This window comes from Haplochromis burtoni, unplaced genomic scaffold, assembly GCF_018398535.1.
Source record: "Haplochromis burtoni strain Fernald_Lab_line unplaced genomic scaffold, NCSU_Asbu1 Contig_147, whole genome shotgun sequence".
NCBI lineage: Eukaryota > Metazoa > Chordata > Actinopteri > Cichliformes > Cichlidae > Haplochromis > Haplochromis burtoni.
In genome coordinates, this window is record NW_024582508.1 from 1,048,708 (window position 1) to 1,060,345 (window position 11,638).

The 11,638-nt window shown below is 39.6% G+C and overlaps 2 protein-coding genes across 8 annotated transcripts in view; one reads left to right on the forward strand and one right to left on the reverse strand.

Moving 5' to 3' along the window:
- The window catches only part of fmn1 (formin 1), a 28,696-nt gene extending 25,652 nt beyond the window's left edge, over positions 1–3,044 (reverse strand). For all 3 annotated transcript variants that reach the window (XM_005931524.3, XM_042224723.1, XM_042224722.1), the window contains exons 1-2: positions 2,974–3,044; positions 1,044–2,766 (exon numbers count right to left, since the gene is read on the reverse strand). In XM_005931524.3, coding sequence (XP_005931586.1) covers positions 1,044–2,718 — 1,675 coding nt within the window. In that variant the 5' untranslated portion in view covers positions 2,719–2,766; positions 2,974–3,044. The remainder of the gene's footprint in view (positions 1–1,043; positions 2,767–2,973) is intronic.
- Positions 3,045–5,116: 2,072 nt separating this feature from the next.
- Positions 5,117–11,638, forward strand: part of ryr3 (ryanodine receptor 3) — a 114,552-nt gene continuing 108,030 nt past the window's right edge. For all 5 annotated transcript variants that reach the window (XM_014336541.2, XM_014336543.2, XM_042224719.1 and 2 more), the window contains exon 1: positions 5,117–5,553. In XM_014336541.2, the coding sequence (XP_014192027.1) occupies positions 5,506–5,553 (48 nt within the window). In that variant the 5' untranslated portion in view covers positions 5,117–5,505. The remainder of the gene's footprint in view (positions 5,554–11,638) is intronic.

Consider the following 11,638-nt stretch of genomic DNA (forward strand, 5'->3'; position numbering starts at 1 on the left):
ACACACACACACACACACACACACACACACACACACACACACACACACACTTTACTCCTGCTGAGAACCTTCTGAAGGTATTTTATTCAGCTTAGTCCACTTTATGTTTAATGACCACGAAAGATTATCTGAGAGAGAGCCCAGTGTGACGTCTATGGTATGACCTTTTTAAAATAGTTCATTACACCTTTCGCTTTCTACTTGACAGGATTCATGAAAACTACAGAAAATATGCTTTTGAGGATAAACTGCGATACATCAAAGCTTTAACTCCTCTGCCCCACACCCACCTCTGCAGTTAGCAGTAAAATAGTTGGGACTGTGATTGAATATTACTGTGCCAAAGTATTAAAAACCTGGCTCATCTCTTCATATTATACACTGCACTAACACTATGGATAATATCTATTAACAGCCTCAAGTTATAGACTACGCTGCTTGCTTTATCTTTTGATATCTAAGTAATTCTTCATTTTTATGTCTCACGAATATCTCCATAACATCTTTGTCAGCGTAACAGTTTCCTCACCCAGCTTTCCGCCATTTAATTTTCCTGGATAAAGCCCAGCTATGGTCCTGTTTACCTATCAGCTCCAGCCAGCACTCAGCTACATATAACAACTGTTCCCATTATTCATTCAATTCATAACAACACTTCCAAAGGAATGGGTAACATGAGAAATGAAAGTCTGATTTGTGCACAGCAAGTTGGCATCCAACAGCATAGCTTCATATAGCTCTTTCAATACATTTCAGTTGTTTTTAAGGAGTTTTTATGCCACATAAAATATGTTGTACTACCAATAAAACAGTGTATTCTATGGCACAGAGTTTATGTTTTTTTTGTTTTTTTTATCAGAGTCAAGATATAAATACCACGAAATAGTCATAATTCCACCGTCTACCATTGTTTTAATTCTAATGTGCTTCCACCAGTTATTCTGGAAATTAGAGTTTTGGGTAAGACTATCATATCACTACAATGACCTACCACTTGACAGCCTCCATCCATCTAAATTGTTGTTTTTTGTTAACATTTTTACCTGAAGAGAGCAGATAATCCTTCTCTGTAAACTGCTCCTGAGTGTCCCTGTGATCACTTTCTCTGGCACGTTCACCGTCTCGAGCCCCACAAATAATTGCGGTGTCTTCAAGTGGTTCAGTCCAAACTCTGTGTGATGTTTCTGCTTGCTGATCATCTGTGCTCAGTCTGGATATGAGCATAGGCGGCAGCATGGGGGACAGTCTTTCTAAGCTGCTTGATTTAATTGGAGAAACCTCCAGGTTTTCAGACAGAGAGGGCGTAGGAGAGATTTTTCCACCTGCTAAAAGAGGATGTGATGAGGCATTGTTTGGCACAACAGAGTTGATGAGGTAAGGAGGTGATTGTGGATTCAGAGACCCTTCTGTTGTGTGGCTCTGCTCACAAAAAGTCTCCTCGGGCTCTTTAAAGCCTTCACTCTCTGCTTTTGATCCCTCCATCCTCAGGGCCTGCTGCAGACTCCGTCTCAGAGCGTCACCCAGAGCACAAAGCTCCTCAACAAACAGAGGCTTGTCCCCACTGGACTCCCTGTTCTGGTCCTCCAGTGGGGACTGAGTACTGATATCAGCTCTGCGACTTTTCTGCACTGACACCTCTGTCTTCCATCCATCTGAGAGAAAGTGAGGTTCTTCTTCTCCTTTATGACATTCCTTGATCCAGTCCAAACTGGTGAGACTCACCCGGCGTATTATTCCTTCCACCTCCTCAATCTTGCCCATTACTCGCCGAGCTGCAGCTCTCTGCCCCATCACCTCAAGCCTCTGCTGAGAGGACTTTATGTCTGCCTTCTCTTCATCTTGTTTTTGGCTTGCAGTCTTGTTACTCTTTGCCTCCATACTAGTGTTGGAGAAAAACATTGAGTACATCTCATTGTCATATTCAGAAAGGTCAGTGTCCGAGTCAGTAGGAGTATATTTTTCCTCTTCAGACATATTCTGTCTGGGAGAGAGATGGACTGTTTCGCTCTTTGATCTAGATAAGCTTGCAGAAGAAGTATTAGGCAACTTTACTCTCCAGAGTGGCTTTAACTCATGCGTTAAAGTATTTATATCATCTCTTTCTCTCCTAATAATTTTCTTCCTTCTTACTGTGGGAGTGCAAATGATAGGTCTCTCTTCTTCAAAATCCCACTCCTCAAAGGAAGAAGACCTCAACCTCTGGAGCTTCCTCAGTCTCCTTGCCTTCAGAGGTGCCCGTGGAGTCCCGGATACCATCTTGAGGTTATCCTGAAGGTCACTGGTGTAAACATGCCCTTCAGCTCTTCTTCTTCTCTTCCAAGATATCTGGACTCTGGGGGAGTTTGATAAAGCATCCCAAGTTTCTGTGTTACTGTGACAATTTGGCTTAGGTTTGGTTCCCAGTTGGTTGCCCATGCTCATGAAAGCCTGGCAATCTGAACACAACGGTAACAATTCTGTAAGCCAGCAGCTCTCAGATGAGTCATCCAATGCTCTGAGGGTTTCTTTAAAGTCTGTGAGGCCAGATTTGTCTGCGTGGCCAAGCATTGCTGTTTCAGCTGGACCCTCCTCCCAGCGCTTAGAAAACAGTTTTTGTTGGAAGCTGGCGGGGGTTTTGGAGGGGGACGATAGACTCCTGCAAGAGGAGAGGGATGGACTCACGCAGCTCCTCTCTTTGATGGGTCTATAGAGGTGTAAGTTACTATAAGTCCTCTGCATGGTTTTATTTAATTATCACAGACGATCAGTGACCAACCACTGGGCCTGCTACAAAAAGAAACAGAGAAACATTTATTTCAGACCATTTAAATAAGTACTTGAACTTGTGTAGACTTACAGTTACACACTCTAACAATAAGTTAATTATGTTTTGCTCATTTTTTAAATATATTTTTTAAATGACTAATTAATGATTGCAAACCTAAAAAAAAAAAGGATAAAAGGATGAAAATAAATGGATAAATGTCCACTTACTCGTAGCGAACAGTAGTGTCTCTCCTTGAAGCACCAGGTCACCCCTCTGTTGCACTCAGCTGCACTTACTGTGACATTCAGGTAACTGACAACTCCACGCCCACTGATACAACAGGATCAGCCAATCACTGGTGCAAGCTGAAAATTCTGACAAATTCTATTGGCTGATCACCTAAAGATCACTACCACTAATTCCCTGATGCCTGACAGGTACTGACAGAAGCAGAAAAACTAACAGACGGCAGGCCCGGTGGGGATTTAGACTTATTGTAATCTTCTTGAATTCAAACTATACTGAAAGAAAGACAAAATAGTTATCACAGAGTTTTGCAGGAGTATATTTATTCTTTATCTCTGTACTAGGCTATCACTTTAGGGTTAAAAATTGGTGTATTGACTAAACCTTGTGAAACAGACAGCTATGCTCCACAGGACAATATATGATATGATTTAAATTGAAGTAAAATTAATAATAATGTTGTATAAAAACAAAAAGGTGTTTGACATTATAAATTAAACAAACAAACCATGAATTGCATAGTTGTTCAATATTGGTTCATGCTGTTTTACACCATTTTCACTCCAGTCCTAACATCCCATTGTTCAGTATTTATTTACGTTTCATCACCTCAGAATAAACTCAGAGAAATTCTGCTGTCAAATGTTCTGATTTATCTCAGTTTTAACTTGCATTATTTAACTCACATCTGCCCTTGCAGAAGTCCAGTGATCAGAGACTGTATTTAGGCCAACTGTTTTCCATGCCAAGCTGGACACTGGTCAGGCTAATCTGACTACTGGCCAGCTGTCTTTGATGGATCACAGAAACATTTACAGAAAACAAACTGCTATTCATACTGCTACTAACTTTACAAAAAATAATACCTGTGACAAAGAAGATGGATGCTTATGAATCTGATTATGCAAAAATGGCATAACAGGGTGTCAAATTTAATGCAGAACAACAGTTGTTGTGAAGTGATTTTAATCTCCTATTATGTGATATTAATGTATGCACATGCAAGCCAGTGTTGCTATCTCTTCAGACCTGGCCACTGTACACTTCCCAAAACAGGAGAAAAAAAAAGAATACTCTAATGGTAAAGAAAGTGCTCATATCCCTTTTATAAAGACACTGGAGCAGATAAGCAAGTCAAAGACAGTCAAACAGGCCACGAAATTACCAGACCTTAGAAGGATTGCATAATTGGAAAAAATGGGAAAATGTGTAAATAGTGTTGCAACTTGTACAAAGAGTCAGTAAAAGTGACTGAGGGTTTAGTTAAACTGTATGAAGAAAGAGCAGAATTTCCTGGATGATACTGACATTTATTCTTTTGTTGTGGCCATAATGTGAAAACAACTAAACAGATCATGCGTGATAAAATGTACCGGAACCTCACAAGATGACCACTAGATGTCAGTCATGTCTTGACATGATGTGGAGTGCGTTTTCTCATGATCAGTTTTTTTTTTCAAACCCACATGACTGACACCTGACTAATGCTGTACATGCATTACTTAGCATAGAGACGGATGTTAAATGCTTCGAAGTCAAATCCCAGTTAGATACCAGTTTGGTCATGCACAATATTTTGAATCACGAGCAGTAATCCTTAATTTTTTATATCAAGTTATTTGATTTTTTTTTTTTTGCATTTAATCTGCACTGCATCAAGTTATACTGTGAGTGAAATATTTCACACCCAGACAACTTTTATGCAATAAATATGTTATAATCGAATTTGATATTTCTTTCTGAAAACCTGACTACATTTAAGCACAATATATATATATATTTTTTTTTTTCAATATTCCTCACATAAAATCAGGCATTTAAGCACGTAATGAAGCAACACTTTAGGTATGTTCAACATGAAACAAGTAAAAAAAAGTTTTTTTAAAAAGTCTCTACACTGATTCCACGTTGTGAAAACATAACTTTATATTTTCTTTCTACTTTTTTACACTTTTAAGTTATACATTGCAGAGCATTTCCCGAAACTAAATTTACACCAGTCTCCAGATTTTTGAAAAAACTGCTAAGTGTCGGAGACGGGGGGAGGATGGGGGTGCAGACAGAGAGACGGGGACGTTCAGAACTTTGCATTCAGCTCCACTGCTGCCAGTCAAGACCAGCATGCGTCATTATCAGACAGGGAGTGAGACCAAACCGCAAACATTTTAAAAGTAATACTATTTTAGCACAAGGAACCATCCTTGTACGCACCAGAGCATCAGCTGCCATCATCATCATCACCACTAGCACCACCGGGAGCTCGTCCCCTGATGCCCCGTCCGTCCGCTGATCCGCACTGCTGCTGCTAGGCGTCGGGGCGCGGAGAGGGGAGGGAAAGGAGGAGGAAGAGTGGATGAGGAGTAGGAAGGAGAGGAGTGGAGGGGGGCTCGGCCGGGCTGCCCTATATGGCTGTGGATGTGCTCTCTGCTAATATCGGCTTGAGAGGCACAGCATCGCGTTTCTGCCAGCAGTCAGTGGTGGCTTCCAGAGTCTAAGCAGGCTCCTTCACAGCCATGGCTGAGGGCGGAGAAGGGGAAGATGAGATCCAGTTCTTGAGAACTGTAAGTAAAGAAAATTTCCTCGGTGCGGACAGATAGAACCAATTCACACCATACACTTCACAGTCTCCTGTCGCCAATTAACGCATTCAGAGGCAGCAGACGGCTCGTGAATTAAAGAAATCTCTTATACGAGGGGAATTATCGGGGAAGTTTTTGTTAACGCATTGCCGGTGGTTAACTTTGCTTTCGCATATGCATGATTAATGATTGTGGAAGTTGCCGCAGGTTGCACGCTGCACCCCGCGGCCACGGCGCACCTGTCGACGTGACTCTTTATGAGGCGAATCTCAATGAGACCCGTCTGCAGGTGCAAGGGCAAAAAAAAAAAAAAGGTGAACACCATCATGTCGTTTAATAACGCATTCCCTGCTCATTTTCATCCACCCATCATCCCTTTTTGGATTTCTCGAGAAACATTGCCCACCCCCCCTCGCTCAACGCACACAATCAGTCGCTGCTGTTTTGACTTTGTATGGTTATATTCTTTTGCCTGGGGGAGAAGAGTTTCAATAAGTTGTGCTCACACGCAATCCACCCTCTGCGATTACTATTTTAGTTGTTTGACGCAGATTGCTTACGGTGTAGCTGCTCTGCGTGGTTATGCACAGCAGATATCCTTGTAAATGATATGACAGCTTGTATGTTGGTGTGGTGGGAAAAGCTATCGTAGCGGTTTGACCGCGCTCGTATTCTTATTATCTGTTGAAGCTTTGTGACCCTGGTGTTGCGTGAGCAATAATATGACTCCCACAACATGGACAGAAGCGATGGCTACAATTTTTTTTATACTTCTTTATGAAGCTTTATTTTTTATTTATGTTTGAATCTCAGGAGGCATTTAGATGACTTTTTGCTGATTTGCACATTCGAAAGAGTTTTTCAGTTGTTGGATATATTGTAATTGGCCAAATTTCTAGTTATTGTTAATCTGTTGTCTAAATGAGAAATTTAATGAGATTATAAAGATCAGAAATACTCTTACTTGACATAAAAATTAACTGTTTATTGAAGTGGTACCAAAATGATTTACAGTACATGTTTTTGCTCAAGCAGCCACTGATTTCCATTCTTCTGTAATTCGTCACTGTTAATAATTCGTAGATTGACATCAAAGTTGCAGTGAATTGCAGAATGAGCTGCTATATTTAGCAAGTTAATGCTTGTTAGCTGTGACGTATTTCATAAGTCAGGCAAGTTTCAGACGTCTGCTGATAGATTTTAATTTTATACACAAATTAAAGGAAAGCAACAGGATGTCAGAGAAAGTGAAGCCTCTGCAGAAATACCCCTCCAGCGATTGTAATGCAATTCTTCCATAATGTTAGATGTGTTGTTGGAGACAAATTTGTTATAACTGCATCTATCCAGGAAGTTTAGCTGCTATAATAATCACTCACACCTCTAGACTCTTATTTTCAAAGAAGGAACTTGTAGTCATTTTCATTAGACCTTCTTTGGATCTTTTAGAATCTAGACAGTCAAGGATTGTGCTGAAACTGAGGGCTTGTTTTGAGACTTCATCCAGAGCCACAAATATTTGGATTATGCAGCTTTCATAGCTAGTAAGATCTTTTAAGTCACATTGAGTTTAAGTGTTTAAGTTCGATGCCCCCAGAGATGGTGATATATAAATTACCTCTGATCTATATGTCAGAGGTCTGTCTGATTGTGAGCACTAGGCGGGACCTTGTTCTTAACAGCTCCCACTATTTGTGAAGCCTGTGATATGCTGACACATGCCTCTCAGATTCTACTGTCACAATGGCATCCCAGTTATTTGATGACAACAGCGATTTGTGAGGGGGGGGGCTTGTTATCAAACCTCTGTGGTGAGAGAAACGTGCCCCCACAGGAAGCCTTAAAATAAGAGCGCTAATTGAAATGCACCCCATTACAAACTGTTGAACATTTAGGGATAAGCCTTTGCACAAGTGGTGTGTCTTTTGTGAAGGTAGCGGTCAAAAGTTTTTAAATGATTGTTGCCAACAAGTGACATTGTAGTATGGCTTTTGTTATGGATATGGAAGGAAAATAATTACCCGACCAAATATTTGGTAATTGCAGCTGCTATTTTAAGGAAAAACAAAACATAAAAAACAATGTAATTAAATGGCCAAATGTGCAAAGTGTCCAGCTTTGGATTCATCTTGTCAGATGGTAACAGAGGCCCCGACATTGTGATTTGCTTTAAGCATCAACGCTGCTGATGTGTAACTTTGAGAAAGCTGGCAGTCATGAGAGCTTCTCTGTCAAAGGTGAAGACAGCAGTTGCTTCTGAAACTTAATATTGTACCACCGAAGCTTACTCTCTGCTTTGATTCAGGGAGATGATTAATACTCCACCTTATGATACAATGAAATGAAGCATTCATTGATTAAGACCAGGCTTTCTTTGAGTGTTTCATTTAGAATAAAAGTCATTGAGTTCATGACTTGGATCGGATTAAGGTTTATTCATTGACACTCCTCTGTTAACATATGTCAGTTAATCATTATTAAACTCTGGCCACTGGAAATACAAAAAAGGAGTATTTAGGCACTGATTTATGCATTTCGTTTCTCCTGAGAGCAGAGAGAGTTACAAGCAGTGTTTGTAGTAAATGACCAGACACATTATAAGCTAATCATTCTCCTAAAAGCCATAGTTTTAAAAACATAGTAAGTATGCAAGCTTGATAAATTAAGGATGTATTTTAGGATGAAAGAATAATGACCCAGGTCTAATAAAAGTAGGTTCCTTTTTTTCCTGGGTCTTTTACCACAATCATGTTTATAGTCTTCAAATTCATACTACCGTAAGAACATTTAGTGGAGTTTTTGCCTGAAAAATAAATAAGTTGGAATAATTAAACAACAAAATCTGCCAGAGAACATTATTTGTTCAGCCAGTGGCTGAAAACAAGAAGCCTGGTTTGTTTTGCTTCCAATCTGATTAAAATTTCCAACATTATCTCTGTAAAATGCAGCAGTGTCACATGAGAAAGCTTGACAGGAATAGCTACAGTATCAGTTGGGTTGGGTTTAACCTGTTCAGCTGCGGCTTTCTTTGTAGAAGTATTATTGGTATGTTTGCACTATACACACTTTAAAAATAAATAAATAATAAAACCTGTGTTGTCCAGGTGAGCTGCTGTTGCACTTTTTAAGCCAGGTGTTCAAGGCTTGCAGTCCACCAGTAGCTCCTCTGGGCTTATTTGGAGTTTATGTTGTTCTGGCAGCCTTCTGCATACCAAGGCGAGGACTCGAGGGGTTTAAATTTAGCCTTTTTAAAGATGATGCTTCCACAGCATATATAGCTTTGCTCGCCTGGCACTAAACTAAACCACACCAGGGGCAGTGCTTCAGCCGGGGACGCACAACACCAATGGCACTTTAACACCATTTTTATGGGGATAAAGTAGCATTTAGAAATCAAATGCTTAAACCACATAGTAATATACAGCTATTTCTGAAGCTTAGTGTGTCAAAGTAATGGACAGTGTCACTGTTCTTTCAGGTTTCAAATCAAACGTGTTGGTAGGTGCTGGTTGAAACATTTTGAGTAGGTTTGCAGAAAATATGCACTGATCTTAGTCCAAGACTTAAAGCTAAATTCCTCAAAGGGGAAAAATAGTCTAAAACTAGGTTTAATCCAACTTAAAGTGAGTAAATAATTACCAGATTACATCTTGGAGGATCTCTTCATGTAGAGTAAGGGTAACTGTTTGTGGTGCTTAATGAGTGGGGTAGAGTGCACATAACATTTATTCTTTTTTTTTTTCTAGAGTGGTTTTGCATCGACTCTTTAAGGTTAGGCATTTGAATATGAAAATCCGTTTCAGGCAATGTTAAAATTAAATCCTGTATTCTTGAAAATGTCATTTTAGTGCTCAGCAAAGATGAAAATGCAACAATATAATTTGCGTGTTTAATTTTTACACCTCTTTGTGAATATTTTATGTATCTTAAAGTTAAAAAGGTATAATCTTTGAAGTTATAAGCTGCCATACTTTGGGAAATATTCAGATGTTTTGTCAATTTAAAAAGAAATTAAAATACAATGGTGCAATTTCATTCACCTTTTTTGCAAGCAGATGCAGTTTCTAACTGTTTCACTATGGAAATGCTTGCTGAATGTTTAATAAATTGCATTGTGTGTATGTATACCATTTAACTTTCCATTTTAATATTTGAATATCGTTTCTAAAACTATTTGAAAATAAAGTGTAAACAGCTTCTCCTGTTTCATGTAATATGGATACAGAATAATGGCGATTATTACATTTTCTTTTTCTTTTTTTCTAAATAACACACGTAAATGTGGAAATACAGGTGTGGCATTTCATTTTCTTTTTTTGTTTACTATGGTCCTGCATGGCTTCCATATATGACAGTAAATGAAGTGTAATGCCGTTCAACGCTGATTTCGAGCTACTCACAAACTAAACTGGAGAAAAATGAGACCACATATTCTGTCTTGCTTGTCCCCATAACTAATAATGAATAATTTCACAGAGGCAGCTTTGCATTTATAGCAGACGACTAAATCTAGCATAGCCAGCAATACTGAAAAGTAATGGGCATGTTAAAATTTCCATATCATGATTCTGCAAGGATCCACTGAGCGTGTGAGAGCAAGACTTCATGCAGACATCTGTGTGCCTGCCAATTTTTTGTGACCGCTCGGGATGTGTCCATAGAGACAAAGCACTACAATGCATGAACTATCCACTTCAAGCGGGCTTCAAAGAAATATAACAGGTCTGTCTACTCATACACAACAGAATAAGTGGCACTGCAGCCTGATTGAAGGATGGAGCATGTTCCATGTTGCACTAGTTGGCGCCCTTGCAAAGTTTGTCTCTCTAATAAGATATGGAGTGTTGTCCTGTGGCCTCAGGTGAACCTCCCTGAGCTTGATCTAAATTGAATAAGAAGGATTTCCTCTGTATTGATTGAACACGCTGTGATGGCAAAGCAAAGGCGTGTTCTCTGGCAGGTCCAGTTCTTTACAGTCATCAGAACTGAAGGACAGCGAGGCTGCTGCCATCCTCACCATTTACACAACCTTGATGTAATGGTCGTGCACTAACTCTTCTCCATGCTTTAGATTTCTACATGCAAAACTAGGGCTGTTTAACTGAACAATAAATGAATTGGTCACACAAGATGATATAGATATAAGCTCACGTGGAGTTTCATTAGCAGGAAAATGTCTGTCTTTCATTGTTCTTCTGTTTGCTAAAGCTAGTGATACCTAATCTTCTCATTATTCAGTTTCCAGCCATTTTAACCAGTGTTGAACAGCTTATGTAATGCCCATAAAACATGAAGGAGGGAGGGAAAGGCTCTTGTCTCTTAACCCAGTGTGAGGCTTTTGGGTATGCCTTCACCTGGAGACCTTATGTAAGTGTTCATTCCCAAAAAGCTGCATATAAAAGTTTCATATTTTGTTTTTGCTTTTAAAACAGCTATGCCTTGTTTTGCTATCCCACAAAAATGCTGTCCCCATAAGATGTAACCAGTTAAATGAGCAAACATTATGCAGTCATAATCAATAATTATCTCTAAAGTCACTTTATAGAGCAACATAATTTCAACCTACATGCCTTGAGTTTCATATCCCAACCAGGAATCCAAGCAAATGTAGTCTGTGTCTTGGATAGACAGTTCAGTTTCAGCTTCAGACGTTGTGCAGCAAGTTGCTGTGGGGGTCCAGGTAGAGTCAGCATGCGAATCCCAGTAGGCGCAGCAGCAGCGTGAGCGGACTCTCAACCTAAATAATTGCCTTCATTAATCAACAGAGGACAGCAAAAGGTGCAGGCACCGAGCCTCTTAACGTTTAAGTGTCTCTTAGGTCACGTAGTTCATTTTCAGTTAAGCGCAGCACAGTTTAGCTTTTTGTTACATCTTTGGCCACAATGGTGTTTCCTACAGGAGCCAGTTAGCATTTCTTTTACCTTTCAAAAGGTAAAAGAGGATTAATTAAGGCTTCAGGAGTGTATTTTCTGTTATTTTTTTTTCTTTTTTCTCCAAACTACAAGAACCTACAAGAACACTTCATACAGCGACTGTTTTAGTTGTTTTGCATGAGAGATTTATATGC